Raw genomic sequence first — 19,618 nt, 5'->3', positions numbered from 1 at the left:
AGTCTTAAATTGCTATTATATATGTGTATATATGTATATATACATATAATAAATGAGAAATTATTTTTTGTATCACATTTTTTTTTCTTTTAAGGAAGAAAAAGCACCAAACTTTTGGAAATAATACTTTTTTATCAACTATTCTATTGGGAGTCACTCTTGGAATATGTTACCATCTATTAGATTTTTATTAAGGAAGAAATTCAATATTGCTGGAATTTATATTTAAGAAATCATTATATATGAACTTTAATACTTTGATTCAGCCATAATTTAGTGAAGTGAAACTTCCTGAGACACCCTAGACATGCAAAGATTTAAAATAAGTGAAAGAATCAGCCATGCCAATGTCTAGGTTGGCAAAGTGTCCTCCAGACAGACTAAATCAACATCTGAGAGATACAAAGAAGGCTGATCCATCTTTAATGATCAATGCCCTCCCTCAAATAGTTTGTAAAATGTCTGTACACTTCACGAGGAGCTGCCAGCATAAAGAACCTGATGTGGACATGCCCAATTTGCTAAAGAAAACTGAAAAGGCCAGTGTCCTGCTGTTAGTAAATGGAGAAAGGAGTACTTCCATATGAATTCAATGAAGTCGTAAGTCAGAAAGGACCTTGAAATTAGCGCTATAGGCTTTCATTATTTAGTCTGATTAAGACAGGTGAAGCTGTAGGGCTCATGTAGCACAGTAATATAGTCTAGCATCTGTTTAGGCAGGATCTTGGGAGGGGGCTTCTGAGGAAAGTAACTGAAGCCTGTAGACCATTGAGGAAGCCTTTGCCATAGTACAGCCATTAAAAGGGCTTGGGAACAGGGAGGTAGCAGTAGGGTTGGGAGTGTTTCAGTATTTTGGAGGAAGAATCAAAATACATTCAGACACATTGAATATCATTGATTGATCTGTTTCAATATAGCCTAAATTGTACTTCCTTTGATAAAAAGCATATTTTGAGTTTCATAAATATTTATGCTAAGCTCAGCAGCTGGCTTCTGCTCAGCTGTCAGAAAAGTGCATAGATTGTTGATGACTATATTTTCTTCTTCGGTAACCTAACAAGGAGTAACATTTACGTATTTATGAGCTGGTGGTGAGGACATATTGACCAATCAGAGCACATACTTGTATGAGGCTCATGGGCTTTGCATGCCTTATAAAGAGAATTGTGGGCAAAGAAAGGCATGAGGAAAGGGGGTGGGTAGGATGAAAATAATGATAATGTTTACCAGCTATTATGATATGAAAGTATTCATTGGGAAGGTTTTCTCTGCATTTACAGTGAGGAGGTGGAGCTCATTCCTATGTTCTAACTGGTCTAAGCTGGTGTTTTTAAAGAGGAAAAATACTTTCTTATTAATAAGACAGTAGAGTAATTTATAAATCACATTGCTTGTGTGTGTGTGAGCTCACAATTTCTCCTATAAATGAAAACCTTTTGAATATCTCTGTTTATGCTATGATATAAACAGCTAATTTTAGGCTTCATCACCTGAGGCCCTAGTGCAATAGTTCTCACCCTTCCCAATGCTGTGACCCTTTAATACAGTTCCTCATGCTGTGGTGAACCCCAACCATAGATTTACTTTGTTGCTACTTCATAACTGTAATTTTACTACTGTTAGGAATTATAATGTAAATACCTGTGTTTTCTGATGGTCTAGGTGACTCCCCCATGAAAGGGCCATTCAACACCCAAAGGGGTCTTGCCACAGGTTGAGGACCCTTGCTCTAGATTATGTGTTACATGTTAATGACTGTACAATGTTAGCTGACCTATTAATGTTCAATATTAATGGTAGCACCAGATCACCTGTGGGAAAATTTGCCATCACCATAATTGCCAGTGAGGAGCTTAGTCTTGCTTCATTAGGGGACTTCCGTGTGTGATGAGCTGTTAAAACTGACCTAAACTAATTCATCCATTGGACCTTTGTCACACTCCGGATAAACTTTGCTAGTCTATGATAATTAGAGGAATTAGAAGAAACGTACTCTCTGCTATAGGTCTTACGTGTTTGAAATAATGAAATACTGCAAACAGTCTACTGGGGCTGAATTTATTAGCATGCTAAGCAAGTAAGAGCCAGATCTATCTGTGGAGACTTTATTAAAGTATTCCTGAATATTGAAGATGTCAGGCAACCAGGAGGGAATTCATCCTGTAGGCACTATTTAACTGCTTATAACAGAAGGAATGATAAAATTTCTCTTAAGTTTAACAGTTATCATGCCATGGTGCCATCTTCGTTGACATTTAACCTCAACCTAGTTCTCAAGAGGACCACAAGTGTTTTTTTTAATATTAAATAAAGCTTAGTGCCAGGAGGTGGTGGCACACACCTTTAATCATGGCACTTGGGAAATAGAGGCAGGTGGATCTCTGTGAGTTCGAGGCCAGCCTGGTCTACAGAGTGAGTTCCAGGACTGTCAGGGCTGTTACATAGGGAAATTCTGTCTAAAAACAAAAAAGCTTAGCTATATAATGTCCCCCAGACATGACAGAGAAAATGTACCTATGAAATGTCAACAATATGGCTGCTAATGGGGAGAATCAGTTTCCTCCAAGGCTGAGTTCCCTCATAGGTTTTCCAGTTTCAAATGGTCAGCCCTGGACACAAATATATATATGATCAATGCTAAATGGACTCAGTAAGTTACACACACACACACACACACACACACACACACACACAAAGTATTATTTTATATATTCAATGACTGTCTAATATTAATGATAGATTAACAATAACAATAAAGGAAGAGATCATTAATTTGGGAATGAATCAAGAGAGGAGTTGAGGGATAGAGTGATGTGGATGGAAGTGCTCACGTATGAAGTTCTCAACATTTTTTTTTTTTTTTACAAAAGTAAGCTTAGACCGACCCTATAGGAATCAGCGCAGCTGGGACAAGATTTTGTTTTTGTCATTTCATACAATGAACGCCAGTCTCAGACTGTATTCTGCCACATGTACAAGCATTTACTTGTAGTTAGGCAACCCCGAAATCACCTATGGCACTAAGTTGAAGAATTAGCTGCTGTGTCCTGCAGGGCTGTTGGAATTGTCTGAACTGGGGCAGTGAGGGAATGAAGAAGGGACCAACATGGACATAGAGAAACTCTGGGATCAGGTCTCCTGGGCTCCCTGATGGGAAAGCTGCAAGCCCCATCACGAGCTTAGGCTGTTTGTATCGCAGTCCAATAGGGAGGTGGGTTTGTTGCATAGAGCAGAACAAGGAGACGGGGTTCTTATGTACAGTTGAAGAAGGATGCAGTTTAGTTAATCTCAGTAGGATCATTCTCTGTAGGGAAGCAGTCTTCTAGCTATTAACACCAAGGGAAAATAAAGCTACAGTATATATTTTCTGCACTCACTATCAACATTTGTGTGTATACCAGAAGAAGGCTTTGCCATTCCTCTGAGTCTCACCTAAGGAAGGATTTGCTATTGCCATGGTGATGAGGCATTGGTCCTTGACATGCCATTCTCATGTCAAACAATACACATTCATCCAGGACTTCATCTGCTCCCTACAAGTCTCTGTTCTTATAAACACTGATAAGCATCATGCATGACATTTATTTCAACATGCATGTAACCATATTTTGATCACTCAGCCTTCTAGATGGAAAAGGTGACAGGGTCTTAGGTTAAATGTGGTCAGAGAAAGTATGGTGTATGTGAGTCAGCTTTCCAGGGTCTAGTTCAGCAGGTCTCAAACTGTGGGTAACACCCCTTTGGAGGTTTAATGACCCTTTCACAGGGTCACTTAAGACCATCAGAAAAAAAAACACACATATTTACATTACAATTCAAAACTAGCAAAATTATAGTTAGGCAGTAGCAATGAAAATAATTTTATAGCTGGGGTCACCACAACACGAGGAACTGTATCAAAGGGTCACAGCATTAGGAAGGGTGAGAACTACTGCTCTTGCTAGTCAAAAAACTAATTTTTTAAAAAAAGGAGCCTAACTCGGTTTTCCATTATTGTCACAATGCTTGAGACACAAGAACTTAAAAAGAAAAGTTTGCTTTAGCTTACAGTTTGGGGGATTGTAGGTCTGAAAAATAAAGAAAGAGAAAGAAAAATACCTTCCTTTGTTGTATATAATAAAAAAGACTATGTCAGGAACAAGCTGCTCATGTCACGGTTGCCAGTTACCTAAAACCATCCACTTGGCACCCATCTAAAAGGATTTCATTATCATCCAATAACACCAACCTGAAGATCAAAGTACCCATTGTTCGGGTCTTTGGGGTAACTGTCCTGATTCAAACCACAGCAGGGTAGTTGAGGAGAGGGATGTTGACAGAGGACAAGTACAAGACCAAACATTGCTAAGGCTAATTGCTACTCCATGTAAGATTGGAAGTTCATATATAATCTTTCTTGCTAATCTTATATCACTAATTTCATGAATGAAAAAAAGTATTCAAATATGTTCATGTTAAATTGAAACCTTCTTGGATTCAATTTTATACAGTAACTTTTGAAGTATGGGCTTCTGATAAGGCTCCTTCAAATATTATTTCATCCCTCCCCCCAAATAATACACATGCATATCTTTATACTAGAGCATATTTATATGAAAAGGTTTAAAGAGAAATCAGTCAGTATAATGTTTCTTTTTTCATTTTTTACTCTGTGGGAAGGAACATGGTTTTGAAAATTCCATGGCTTCGGCTGCCAGTGAAAGTGCCTCTGAGGAGCTCAAGAAGAGTCACCGTAGAAACACATCTATTACACCCTCCATAGCAGTGTCTGGTGCCTCCGTTTCCTCAGGTAGGTGGTTACAATGAGTGCCGTACTGTTAACAAAAGACTAATCAAATTGAGTTTCCCACTTTATATGGTATTGAGTAGATGTTTTATACTTAAGGAAACAATCATCTATTATAGCAATAGGACAAAGCATAAGCATTTTCTAAGGGTGGTCCCAGGTGATACCTTAGGCTCACTGCATTTTAAAACATCTACTTATTGAATGTATATCTTTGTTATAAGCTGTGGTTAAGGTTCAAAGTTATACCAGATTATCACATAGAAAGACAGAAAATACAAATAGTTCTAGGGTACATTTGATATGACAGGCAATAACTCGTGCCTTGGGAGCAAGAAAATGATAGTTCAATCTATAGAATGACTAGACATTCTATAGTCCCAGAAAAAATTGTTCCATTCTTTAAATTGGAATTAGTTGTAAGTAGCTTGGCCTGGTTTGCTTTCTATTGCTGTGATAAACACCATGGCCAAAAGCAACTTGGAGAAGAATGGGTTTATTTCCTTGTACAGGAGCTTATAGTCCATCATGAAGGGAAGGCAGGAACTAAAGCATAGACCATGGAAGAATGCCGATTACTGGCTTGCTCCTCATGGCTTGCTCAACCTACTTTCACATACACCCCAGGACCACCTGCTGAGGGGTAGTACTGGACACAGTGATCTGCTTCCTTCCATATTAATATCAGTCAAGAAAATGCCCCACACGCTTACATACAGGCCATTCTGATGGAGGCATTTTCTCAATTGAGCTTCCCTCTTCCCAGTAATAACAGTTAAAAAAAAAGAGGGTGGGGTGTGTACATGGAATGATTTGGAGGGAACTAAGGGAAGGGGGAAGTGATATAATTATACTATAATCTCAAATATATATATTAAAAATAAGTAAGTACAATATCATCTCAATAAAAGGAATTCCATGATTTTTTTAAAGAAAAAACTAACCAGCACATATATTAGTAATAAGTCTTTTCATTTATATGGATATTATTTACATTGCAGTTTATTACCTATGAGTAGGAAAATTCTTCAGAGAAATACATAATTATTGTAATGTTTATGTCCCATATATTAAACTAAATTCATAATTAAATCCTCAACATTAAGCCATTATCTGTTGCCTAAGGATAATATCTGCATGAATCTAAGGCTAGATTCTAGCTTGTAACTTGAATGCCAAGGAAGCCTTTCCTAGGCAACAGGCTGCAAAAGGGTTTGTGTGTACATGTTTTTGTGTGTTTGTGGGTGTACCCATGTACATGTGTGGCACTGGGAATAAGAGCCCTCTAAAATATATGTTCTCAAAAATAGGCCAACAAGATAGTGCAGTGGGTAAAGATATTTGCTGCCCAACATGACAACCTGTGTTCAGTTCCCTGGGACCCATACGATGAAAGGAGAGAACCAACTCCCAAAAGCTGTCCTGTGATTTCACTCTTGTGTCATGGCACATGTGAATGTGTACATGCATTAAATAGATGAATGGAGTTTTTAAAGAAAAAGATAGTAAAGGAGTTCACCTGTTCAATGGAAAAACTGAACGTATCCTAGAAAGTAACATCATAAAGTCAGCTTCTACTGCATGTCTTCCCCAACTCCTCATCATTCAGTACATACTCTGCCCGGCACGATGCTAAACACTTCCTCATCGCTGCATTTGCCATTTCAAACTGAAGTATTTGATTGCTCTCTCCAGTCTCTATAAGCAACTATATTTGTCTCAGCAGGACTTTAGAACAGAACTATTCTGTGGAAGTAAACTGCCCTGACTTGGTAAGCTGTCTACAGCATTGTCGAGAAACACATCATTTGTTAACCGATATCTTAAAAATTGAAATCAAGATATTCTATTAATTAAGGAATGTTATAGTAACTAATGAAATCCAAACCTCTCAGTCTTTCTATAGTCACTCCATTTTGCATGAAAGGAAGTCATATTTGAAAGTGGAAATTTATGATCTGTTGGCCTCATTTTATGTAATGTAAAATTAAAAATGTAAAAACACAATGAATTGTCTTCAGGAATAATAAGTTCACGAAGTTTAAGGACCCAATCTATGAGCATTTTTAATATTTAGGGAAGAGTAAATCAGAATCTTTAAACAGCTTAAAGCTACCCTTGGATTTTACAACAAAGCCCTTAAACCCTGTGATCAAAGGACAAATGAGCACAGAGGTGTTCATATTCATATCAAGGCAATTTCCAAAATACTATAAAAATGTAAGTATGTTAATGTAAACCAGCATGGAGTTTGTGAGCCTGGATACTGTTTCCATTGCATTCTCTCTCTCTCTCTCTCTCTCTCTCTCTCTCTCTCTCTCTCTCTCTCTCTCTCTCTCTCTCTCTCTCTCTCTTTCTCTTTCTGTCTGTCTGTCTGTCTCTGTGTGTGTATGCATGTCTAAACTGAAATATTGAAATACTGAAATATTTGCAATGGAAATGTAGAACCATGACAAAATAGCTTATTTGCATCTGCATTTCATATTTATCCCTCCAGACCGGAGTCAATCTGAGTTAGATTTGAGTGAGTCATTTACAGAAGACTTAGAGGACACTTCAAGCATAAGAAGCAGATCTGTCCCTGGGGCATTAGACAAAGACTTGGTAAGTTGGATGTGGGAGAAAGTTCAATAAGACATGGAAAGCAGCACATGATCTTGCTTCAAGCATTTGTACTTTTAGGTGATAAGCTGAGAGTAAAATTAAGACATACAGTGTGTCTTCCTGGTAGTTTTCACAATCAAATATAAAAACAGTACTGCAAGGAAAATTACATTGTAAATATATACATATAACTTGAAACAATATAAAGTAACTTAGCAATGAATTTAAAATGCTATAGTAAAAGAAAGTGCATTTTGTTCAAAATATGAATGGAATATTTAATATGTATATGAAATGAAGCAATGTTATATCAAAAGAATTTATTAAAGAATATATAAAAATGTTTTTTTAAAAAGCCAAACACTTGTGATAAAATTTTAGTCATACCTATAAAATTCTCTTTTAAAACTGATGAAAACCATTTAAAAATGATTTCAAAATATTACATATCAAACAGTCACAGTATATGCCATTTTAAATGTTGATATTATTAAGCCATTTCTATTACAACCTTAGAAGACAACATGGATTCTGTTATGTAGAACTGAATGGTATTGTAAAATAAAATAAAATTTAAAAAAAGAAGACAACAAGGATTTTCACTGTTATTATTATTAGTTAATAATGTTCTAGAGGTTTGGAAAATGCAATAAGATAAAATAGAAATGTTTTTATAAGTTTCTAGAGTGTTTTTATAGGGGTCCACAGTAAGTTGGGCTCTTTCACCTTAATATCAATCAAGAAAATGCCCCACAGGCCAATCTGATAGAGACATTTTCTCAGTTGAAGTTCCTTCTTCCCAAATGGCCCTAGCATGTGTCAAGTGGACAGAGAACTAACCAGAACAACAGACACTAAAAAGGAAATGACATGCTGAAAATAGAATTGAGGAAGAGATTGCAGTTTGTCTTTTTTTTCAGGTTTCTAAACGTTTTTATTAATTTTTTTCATTTATTTTACATGCTGATCACAGTTTCTCCTCCCTCTTCTCCTCCTGTTTCCTCCCCTACCTTCTGTCTATCCTACCCACCCCCCATCCACTCCTCTGTCTCAGTTCAGAAAGGGGCAGGCCTCCCATGGTAGTTAATAAAACAAGTTGAGGCAGGACCAAGTTCCTCCTCCTGCATCAAGGCTAGGCCGGGCAACCCCTTATGAGGAATCAGAATGTTGACTACCCTAATTGTCATTAGAGAGAATTCATTCAATAACTGGTGGAAATAGATGCAGAGATCCACAGCCAAGCACTGGGCTGAGCTCTGGGAGTCCTGTTGAAGAGAGGAAGGAGGGATTGTAAGAGCCAGCGGGGTCAAGGTCATGACAGGAGAACCCACAGAGACAGTTGACCTGAGCTTGTGGGAGCTCAGGGACTCTGGACCCACAGCTAGGGAGCCTGCATGGGACCAACCTAGGCCCTCTGCATGTGAGTGACAGTTGTGTAGCTTGGTCTGTTTGTGGGCCTCCTAGCAGTGAGATCAGGACCTCTCCCTGGAGCTTGAGCTGGCTTTTGGGAACCTATTCCCTATGTAGATTGTCTGTCTTAGTAATGATTTTACAATTGTCTGCTTATGATTGCCTGAGACTTAACTACTTGTACAATACTAGGTTCTAGCTATTTACATATCAAGTTAGGTTGGGGTAGTTAGGTTGCATGGAAAAACCTTTAGGCCAAACTTAAATTGTGTGTGGAAGCCTCTTCAGGTCAACCTTAAAATTTCCCATGGAAAAATCCAAGATGTGGATAGTTTTACTAATGAATTCCATCAAGTATTTGAGCTTATTGTGGTTGTAGACAGTGTCACTCTGTAACCCAGACTGGCCTGGTACTATGTAGCCCAGGTTGGCCTTAAACTTGCATGCAGTCCTCTGGCCTTAACCTCCCAAGTAGTGATGTTACAGGTGTGAGCCACCAGGCCTGGTCCATTGAGTATTTGAAGAAGATCATGGAATTCACAAATTCATTCAGAAAGTTGATGGGGAAGTATTTCCACATTATGTGTCATCCATTACTTTACTGGTTAACAAAGCTAGATAGGCATCAGAAGAACAGAAAACAATATCTCAGTACACGTAATGAATACAAGTGTAAATGTCTTTAATAAAGTCACAGTAAGCCCCATTCTGTAAATAAGTAAGTTAATTAATTAATTAATTGATTGATTAATACTATAACTAAGAGATTTACTCCATAAAAGCAAGGTTGGTTGATCATTTAAAAATGAATGTAGGGGCTGGAGAGATAGCTTAAAGGTTAAGAGTGCTTGCTGCTCTTAGAGAGGACCTGAATTTGTTCTTAGTACCTAACTCAGTTGCCTCACAAGCACTTATAATTCTAGTTCCAGGGGATCTGACACCCTCTTCTGGCCTCTGTGGGCACATACACATACAAATAAAATATGAAGCTTTTAAAATTAAATGAAGCTGGTACTAAAAAATTATTAGCCATAACATCTCAGTAGGAGAGAAATTGTTTGACAAAAATCCCACTTGTATATATAATAAAACCTCAACAAACTAGAAAGAAGGAGAATTTCCTCAGCCTGATGAAAGGCATGTGTGGACAGTACAATGAACATGATACTTAATGGCAAAAATGAATAAATACTAAGTCCAGTAAACAAAGCAGGGTTCCTTCCTTCAGCATTACACAGGAAGAATGGAAAGGGAAAAGTAAAGGGAGGTTCTCAGTGTGATTAATTTTCAGATGATGTGATCCTACATGTAGAAGATCCTAAATGATATAAAAATATGATATGACTGCAGCCAATTCATTGAGGTTGCAAGACCAAAGATTAATATACAAAATTCAATTTTATGTTATATACTATCAGTAAATAACTGGAAGACCAAGTTAAGACTATAATACTATCAATAACATGAAAAATAGTTGAAAAGGTGGGAGATGAGTGTATTTTCAAAAGTATGAGGCATAGTTTGTGACTTACAAAATTAAAAAAAAATATTTATTTATTATGTATACAATATTCTGCCTGCATGTGTCCATGCAGGCCAGAAGAGGGCACCAGATCCCATTCTAGATGGTTGTGAGCCACCATGTGGGTGCTGGGAATTGAACTCAGGACCTCTGGAAGAGCAGCCTATGCTCTTAACCTCTGAGCCATCTCTCCAGACCCAACTTATAAAATTCTATTGAACTAAATTAGAAGCCTGAATAAATGGAGAAATACTTTGTTTATTGATTAGAAAATTTTGTGTTTTTAAGATGAAAACTCTTTCCAGGTTATCTATTGAATAAATACCAATCAAATTCCACTAAGATATTTTGTATAAATGGACATGAGAATTCTAAAATTCGTATGAACATGCTAGGAGCCCAGAAAAAAATTAATAACAAAGTTGGATGATTTATACTACTAGATTTTAAGTAACTTCAATTATGAATAAGTATAAGTATAGGCAATACATGGAATTGAATTGAAAGTCTAAAAAATCAATTATTTCAGTTAGAATCACAAATGCATATAGTTATAAAGTCTCTTGTGATTGGGGAAAAGTAATCTCAATGAATTATACTGGGACAACTGGATATCTATATGCCAAAAAACAAGCACAAAGGCTCTTATTCGTATCACATATATCATGCAGAAAATTTACAAATCAATTAGAAATTAGCCATCCAAATGTAAGAACTAATGCTGCACAATTCTCAAAGGAAACCTAGGAGAAAATCTTCACCACAGCCTTTGTTGAGCAGGGCTCTTAGACAGAACTCCATAATTATAACACATAATACTGCTAAGAAAAACTAAATTTCATCAAGATTAAAAGTATTTGTACTCCTATAAACACTGTTACAAAAATGGAAACAGACCTCAATATTTATGAAACATATATTTGGGAAGAACTTCTGTCTTGAGCATATGTATTCAATAGTAAAACAAAAAATAGTTATCTTCATGTGTAAAAGACTTTAAGGCTGAGTGGTTGGCACTATGAATTCATTATATTAATTTTTTCTACTTTTCTGAATGCATGAACACGCTTCTGAATACATCCCATTTCAACTGAATGCCTGAAAGTTTTCATAATAGTCTACTTATAAAAGAAAGTCAAGAAACACGGCGACTGGCAGTTTGTGTTGGAACCTCTTTGCAATTGCACACTCAGAAATAGGAAACATAAGAAATACAGAAAATGCACTGGTTGATGCAACAGTAAGGATGTTTTTGCCATAATATAAAGAAATGTCTAGTTTTAAAGTATCCAAGATGATAAATAAATAAATAATAATTAACACCTAGAAACATTAAAGTCAAAGAATATCAAATATAAGAGAAAATTCTTAAAAACTTATAGAAATAAATCTTATTTTATACAAATAAATAAGAATCAAACTAGTATCAGTTTTCTATGGTAATAATGAGTACAAGATGAAAACAGTAATATTTTCAAAGTATTGAAGGAAAATTATTTTAAACCCAAAACTTTTTAAAATCTTATTTAAAGATAACAGGGCCTTCAAGACATACCAAACAAAAGGCTACATAGAAGGCAGTTAGGTTCAAATATAATTATGAAAAGAAAGAAATCTCAGAACTGTTACCAAAGATTTTAAAAGCAAATGTCATTATATAAATTGGTAAAGTTATATTAATAAAGCTAAGATCAAAGAAGCAGAAAATAAAGGATACATATTAAGCAAGTCTTTAAATTCTGTTAAAAATACCAATCAAGGTCACTGATTCTGTAACAGTTATATTAAGCATCAAAAACAAAAAAGTGTAAGTTAAAAATAATTCATGAATTTTTATGGTAAAAATACAATGCTAGAAATTATTCAGATAAGAAATAAATCATAACAGAGAGGGGGTGGAGAGAGACTAGAGAGAGAGAAAGTGTGTGTGTGGAGGTGCAAGTCTTAACTAAAAATAACAAATGTATTGTCCAAAGTGGATTGCCTTAGAGACTAGGGAGTGGGAATTAAACCTAGGTCTGTAAGATTCCAAATTTCGTATTCTTTCCATCAAGCAAGTATTGCCAGGAAAGAGACCCTACAATGCCCAGACCCTGTCTACTCCTTTGATTTTGTAATTAACTGGAAATGTGAAAACTTAAGCCTAAAAGAGTTTCCTTCTCTGTTTTTCTTTCATTTTATCATGTGTTAGTGAAATAAATCTTTTTCATTTAAAGAAATCCTCCTAGGGTAGAAATAAACTAAACTATTGATGTCTACATCCTTTCCTAGAACTCCCTAGAAGAGGCTGGAGATGGTACTGATGACTTAGTGTCCTCTGGGTTTTCTGCAAACCCCCACAGTCTGGCAAGTGGTCTGTCAACGGTAAGCATTCTCCCGGAAACTTCCTTTCTCTTGTTCATTCCCTGTGCATTTCAAGAGACAGGAAGTTGTGCTCATATATCCCAAGCTGTTGTGAGTTCCTGCTTGCCCCATGCCCACACACCACCTTGCACTCTATTTTAATTCCTGAATCTATCCTTCTTCTGCCATGATCCTCAGGCAGCTTTTGAACTCTCTTCATTCCCCTTTTATAAAGAACTGGATAAGAAAAACACAAGAATTAAATGGTAAAGGAGATAGAAAGGCTAATTGCCCATGATATGACCATTGACAGTTACATGAGTCATTTGGTACATACAATTGCTTCATAAACACCTGACAAAATTCTTAAATTTCCTTATTTTCTAATTTAGGCCAAGTCATCTCAAGTCTATAAATTATTCTAGTTCCCTGTTTATAAGTTTTCCTCATATCATTCTCTCAACTCCCCAACTGCTCTCCATACTACTGCCAGCCATTTTCTTACAAAGCATCCCTACTTAGCTTTCTTTCCTATTCAAAAGAATTGTCCAAAGCTTCCCACTGTCTTCAGGGAAAATTCTGCTCTGAACTTGATTTGAAGATCCCCCTTGAGGGCAAGCCTTTAGCAACCAACATGCCATTGTATCTACCTGTGTACCTGTGTGTTTCTATGCTTCTCTTATTTCTATGCTCTAATGTCCTTTTTCTTTTGGTCATTGGATGGCATCCTTAAAGAACTCCCAAACAGGATCTGATAGGAAGAGGAGCTACCTAAATGTGCCTGATGCGGACTCAGACACTGTGAGTCTTCACTCTTGCTGTTCCCCTCTTTTGAACCATACTTCATAAATTCCATGGTTTGGGACATACGGTTGGATGAGCAGTTCCACCTGTTTTCTGACTGATACACAGCCAGCTACTCCTTTTGGAAGGGATTTATGAGCTGACACATCTCAAGTATTCCAGTTCATTAAATGTTAAAATCTGAGTACCAGTCAAAAAGCATGTCCCAAAATGGTTTATTGATAACATGAGCATCTCCATTTTAAGTCACAGCCATGTCTTGATAAACAAAAGGGTTATTAGGAGTAAAATTGTCATAACTACTTTAAATGCCCCCAAGTCTCAGTTTTGTGACTTAAATTTTCTTCTACTCATAGGGATCCCTCATCCCTCTCTTATCATATAGTTATAGGGGCTTGTGTTGAAAATATGAGTCAGTTATACAAGGCGGCAGTGAGTAGTGGTCCATAGGACTTTTGACTAGAAACCCAGAACTTTCCTCTATGACTTAGTATTACTAACAAATTTGTGAAGTAGAGTTTCTTCATGTGTAATATGGTTCAGGTTAATTCATGAAGCTCTTAGGACTTGAACCATTGTCCATGGATCAGCACTATGGTATAGTCATGGACTCCAAACTTTCTCAATTTATACAGCCCCTAGAATCTCAGTAATTCTCTAATATAACTCCTAGGTAAAAAATAAGCACTGGTTTTCCAAAAACTTAATAAGCACTTACATCCTCTGAACTTAGTAGCTATTTGGAAAAAGAATAATTCAGGTAAATGTTTTATTCTGTTCTTAAGTTGTCCCACGAGTTACAAATAGGATGTGGGTACTCGCTGAGTACTATGTAGTTTGTCAGATCGTAGAATCTCATCAGATGTCACATGTTAATGTAACATTCCACGTTAAGGTTTCTCTCTCTCTCTCTCTCTTTTTTTTTTGGCTTGATAAAAGTTTGTTTTGTTGGAGAAACTCAATACCCCTCTGCCTTCATCTCCTAAGTTCTGAGATGATGGATATGTACCACCACACCTCCATTCTATATAGATTTTAATGAAAAATTTTTAGATTGAAGAAATTGTCAAAAGCTCATCATATCACAAATAGTAATTCATTAGAAAAAGTATGGTATTAATACTGACACTATGGGCTGCTAGTTAGTGCTTTGCCAACCTTGTATGCTGTTTGATGGATACTGCTGTAGCTGTGTTTCCCTTTCAAATATATTTTGATACTCCCATGAGTTTGCAGTGGTACCCTGGGGTACAAGCACACATTATTTGGACCCATAAGACCTAGCTGTCTGTAGAAAAACTAAAACGTCAGACTCTATCCCAGACTTAATCTTCATTCTAAAATGATCCCTGGTAGATTTATTATGTAGTTAACATTTAAAAATCCTGTTGCATTACTTTAAGAATAGGAGCAACAAATTCTGTTACTTGTTGGCTCTCTTTAAGAAATGGCTTGTATGCAATTTTAGAATTCTTGGTTCATTCTTGCCTTTGACTGGTTTAAAGGAGATTATGAGCTAAGTCAGATAAATCCCGTTCCTTGAAAAAATACATCTTGTTTGAAACATAATAGCCTTTGTAAAACAGTAGCAATAAGTTCCAATCATGGACAGGTAGACAGACACATAGTAAGATAAATAGAAATATAGATACATAGATACATGCATGTATTCACACATGATATATAACAGATAGATGATCCATAGATAGTTTTCAAGTCTACATACCTATCTATATGAATGAATGACAGTTCTAAGCTCTTTGTACTACTGTAGTCTTTGCTTCTCAATGGTGAATGAGGTAATGAAACTACTGTATCATCATGAATGTCACTGGTCTTTTGTGTCCATTATATTACTAAGATACAAAGTCTTTTTTTAGCACTGAATAATAATGCTACATTAATTTAAAATATGTATCTTATGTTATAAATGTCTTGACGAAATTTTTATTTATCCTTATAGAATTTTTTTTATATTTTTGATTAAATGAGGTACTTCATTTTTTGGTGCTATATTTTGATCATTTACTATTCCACGGAATTTCAAAGCCATGGGTCTTGGACTACCTATGTAGCCACACAGCTACTAATTTGGGGAACTGACACCCTCATGAGTATAGGATGTCCTGCCATGCCCTTGTTAAGGCTGCAGCTGTGGTTCCCTGAGAACTGATGGCATACACCTACATCGTGTAAGTGTAGAGAAAGACATTTTAAGATTTTTGTTAACTCATAATAAGGAATGAACTTTTCTTTCTCCTGATCATTATATTTGAGATATTTGAATCGATTGCATTTGAGTCTAGCAGCAAATAGCAGATAGTGACAGGGATGGAAAAGCAAGATTGTATTAGAAATCCCCACATAACTCTGTATTCATTAGAAGGCATGAATGAAGGATTTCAGCTAAGCCAGAGGAGATGTTTCCTCTCTCAGCAAGCTTCCTGCCTCCCTTACTAATGGAGCTAAGCAGGGTGTTCTTCTCAGGTTAGAATTTTATGCACTGCCAGCAAAACAAGCAAAGCTAATGACTTGCTGCCTCCAGCCCCCCCCGCCCCCCCCCGACTCCCCTGATAGTGACATAGAGTGTCAGTTGGAATTGACTAAAGGGAGTGGGTTTTGTGAATAGAGCCACAGACTAGTTCTGGGTGACTTCTTCCATCTCGTTTATTCCAGACCAGCCTTAACAGCATGATGAGTGTTTACAGTGAGACAGGAGACTATGGCAACGTGAAGGTCACTGGTGAAATTCTTCTCCACATCAGCTACTGCTACAAAACTGGTAGCCTCTACATTGTTGTCAAGAACTGCAGAAACCTGGCCATAGGAGATGAAAAGAAACAGAGGACAGATGCGTAAGGACATAGGATGTTCCGCAGCTGTCTCCAGCACTGCCTTCTCTGTCTTCCTTTTTCCATGGCATGCACATTTCCTCTTCAGAAGAGATTAAGAATTTCCTTCAATTAGGAACCTTCTCAGAGCCCGGAGGTGGTGGTGCACACCCTTAATCCCAGCACTCTGGAGGCAGAGTTCTGCAGGCAGATCTCTGTGAGTTTGAGGCCAGCCTGGGCTACAGAGTGAGTTCCGGGACAGCCAGGGTTGTTATATAGCAAAACCCTGTCTTGAAAAACCCAAAAAACAAACAAACAAACAAACAAGCAAGCAAGCAAACAAATAAACAAACAAGCAAAAAACTTCTTAGAAACCTCCTTGCAGCCTGGCATGGTGGTGGCGCACGCCTTTAATCCCAGTACTCACACTCAGGAGGCAGAAACAGGGGATCTCTGTGAGTTTGAGGCCAGCCTGGTCTCCAAAGAGACTTCCAGGGCAGCTAGAGATACAGAGAGAAACCCTGTCTCAAAAAAAAAAGAAAGAAAGAAAAGAAAAAAGAAAGCTACATGTGACTTCCTTCCTATACTACTCTTGTAAATAATCTCTGGAGTTTGAGTATAAATATTGTGTCCTTGTTTTCCTGATTTGAAAGAAGCCATTATATGATTCAGTACTGACTTTTATCTTGCACAGAGATCACTTGTGGAGGAAGAAAAACTGACATATTGGCATCCACCACCATTTCTAAGTGTATTGTGATGATTGTTTAAAATATATTTCATACAATATATTGTGATCATATTCTTTCCCCTCCTAACCCTCCCAGATTCCCCCTACCAACTTTATGTTCTTTCTCTCTCTTAGAACAAAACAAAAGTGTGTGTGCACACACTCACACACACACATCAAAACAAAACAAAAACATGAAGTTCAATTTGTGTTGGTCACCTACTCCTGAGCATGAGGCCAGCCTTGAAGTATAACTATACCCAGTGTCACTCCACTGAAGAAAGCCATTTTCTCTCTCCCAGCAGCTATCAATCATAAATAGCTTCTCAGGGAGAGGTGTGACTTTTACTCATTTCATAGTCTCTTGATTTCAAATGGGTAAATGACAAATACAATTATTTTGGCCAGCATGGAAAGGAACCATCTAAAACCCCAATAGATGTGCTTCAGAACTCTAGTATAATATGTTTCAATTTTGTGCACACCTCTGTCTTCTCTGATGTCCCTGTCCCAAGAGACTTCTAAGATAGTCAAGGGATTGGGTTGAATTTCTGTTAGATTGTCATTTTCCATTTCTGACTTTTCATTGTTTTCTTTCATTCACTCATTGCAGTTGGTCCCATGCCCTGACATCAGAAGATAGGACAAGTATGGAGAGACACATATCCCAGAATGGGCTTTGAGATCATTGAGTTAGCAGATTCCATTTGTGTAGTAGTACAAAATGGCAGTTCCTCATGTATGTTTCATGAGTTAGATATTGTTGCTATCCCACTTTCTACACTTGAGGAAACAGACATAGAAAAGTTCAAAGCCCAAGGCTATCAAAAACAGTGATACATGGGTGGTCCCAAACAACTTTTCTTGATGTCAGAGCCTGTTCTCTACCAATATACAACACTGCTTCTTTCTTATAGAAAGCCCATCATTATATTTATGATACCCTTACACAGACTGACGTCTCTTCATTCCCATCTCTTATCCACTTACTCCAGTCCCTTTACTCACTGAAGTCCTAGACTATTTCTAGCAAAGTAGATGTTTGCAAATAAAGATTGTTATCCCTTGTTATTCACAGTTATGTCAAGTCATACCTTCTTCCAGACAAGTCCCGAAACAATAAGCGCAAGACCAAAATCAGGACAGGTACCAATCCAGAATTCAACGAAACATTAAAGGTAAATGAATACTATCACAGGAACTCACATCATATTAACTAGAACCTCATTGATTTAGAATTAACAACAGGCTAGAAGGTTGTATCAGGGATAATGTTAAGAGTTCAAGGCTAGCCTGAGATAGCATGATGACATTCAAGTGAGTCTAGCCTACAGAATAAGACTAGCCCCTGTATCAAAAGTACAAAAATACTAAACAGAAAGGAAGAAATAACTAAATGGAACATTTTTTCATTTCAAAGTTTATATGTGTTTTGGGAAGCTGGAATGTGAATGCAATTAGCTTCCCTGGAAATTCCTAGAAAAGAAAAAAAAGCAAATGATCCTTGCTCTGGTCACTCTCCACTGTTGCTGGGATTGTACCTTAAGTCAACATGAGCCAGGGAAATTACAAATTACATCTAGGCTGGTATATCTTGTCACAAAAATAAGTTGCACCTTTGAGAAATCTGCTTTCTTGGACATTGTCTTAAATGGACTTTGTCATTAACTCAGTAAATCATTTTGTACATGTTTATTGCTTTGCTAACAAGGGCTATGTGCTGTTTCTTATTAGGATCTCTGAGTTTGACTAAGTATAGGTGTGTCGTTAATGAACACTAGCAATGCAAGGTCAGGTTTGAGAAGTCTCAGAAAATGCCTGGATAAAACATAAACCAGACCTTAGGTTCAAAGTCTAAAGAAATTTCTATTGCTAATGGGTAGCCATAAACAATCCCTTCTCAGCCGGGCGTTGGTGGCGCACGCCTTTAATCCCAGCACTCGGGAGGCAGAGCCAGGCGGATCTCTGTGAGTTCGAGGCCAGCCTGGGCTACCAAGTGAGCTCCAGGAAAGGCGCAAAGCTACACAGAGAAACCCTGTCTCGAAAAACCAAAAAAAAAAAAAAAACCAATCCCTTCTCTCACTCTGGATCCATGTGGCCTGGTAAGAAAGACAAAGGAAGGATAAAATATATTAATAATCATAGGAAAATGCTTGGACTTGTACCCAGAGTAATGGATTCAGAGTCTATCACATTGGGTGGTAGTAACAGAAGAAAGCCATTATTAGAGGTGTGTGTGGAAACGGGCCAATATTAAGGCAAGTCAAATGGAAAATGAACAAATATAGGCTGAGTGTGAATCTAGTGGTCATAATAGGATAGCAAAGATGAGCCCAAGCAGAACAGATAAACACAGTGACAGATAAATTAAGGGAATAGAGAGCCAAAGTTAACCGTGATGGTAACAGCTGGGACAGGGGTACAGACAAAGCCAAGTTCAGAAATCAGTCAGTCTGAAGTGTGACCCAGATGGATATACAGAAGAATGGAAGAGTAGAGGAGCTGTGGTCAGGTGGCTGTGGTTAACATTCTGCTGGAAAAGAAAAGGCAAGCCCCATAATATTTATTTTCTGCTCAATTTATGTATA

The 19,618-nt window shown here is 37.2% G+C and overlaps 1 protein-coding gene across 4 annotated transcripts in view; it reads left to right on the top strand.

Moving 5' to 3' along the window:
* The window catches only part of Sytl5 (synaptotagmin like 5), a 119,569-nt gene that overhangs the window by 65,421 nt on the left and 34,530 nt on the right, over positions 1 to 19,618 (top strand). For 3 of the 4 annotated variants that reach the window (XM_076562825.1, XM_042268986.2, XM_042268985.2), the window contains 6 exons: positions 4,660 to 4,789; positions 7,284 to 7,390; positions 12,594 to 12,686; positions 13,401 to 13,466; positions 16,146 to 16,324; positions 18,109 to 18,208. In XM_076562825.1, coding sequence (XP_076418940.1) covers positions 4,660 to 4,789; positions 7,284 to 7,390; positions 12,594 to 12,686; positions 13,401 to 13,466; positions 16,146 to 16,324; positions 18,109 to 18,208 — 675 coding nt within the window. The remainder of the gene's footprint in view (positions 1 to 4,659; positions 4,790 to 7,283; positions 7,391 to 12,593; positions 12,687 to 13,400; positions 13,467 to 16,145; positions 16,325 to 18,108; positions 18,209 to 19,618) is intronic. The other variant, XM_076562826.1, reaches the window with a different exon arrangement.

The sequence above is a fragment of the Peromyscus maniculatus genome, chromosome X, assembly GCF_049852395.1.
Source record: "Peromyscus maniculatus bairdii isolate BWxNUB_F1_BW_parent chromosome X, HU_Pman_BW_mat_3.1, whole genome shotgun sequence".
In the NCBI taxonomy this organism is placed as follows: Eukaryota; Metazoa; Chordata; class Mammalia; order Rodentia; family Cricetidae; genus Peromyscus; species Peromyscus maniculatus.
This window is presented reverse-complemented; position numbering and strand designations above follow the sequence as displayed.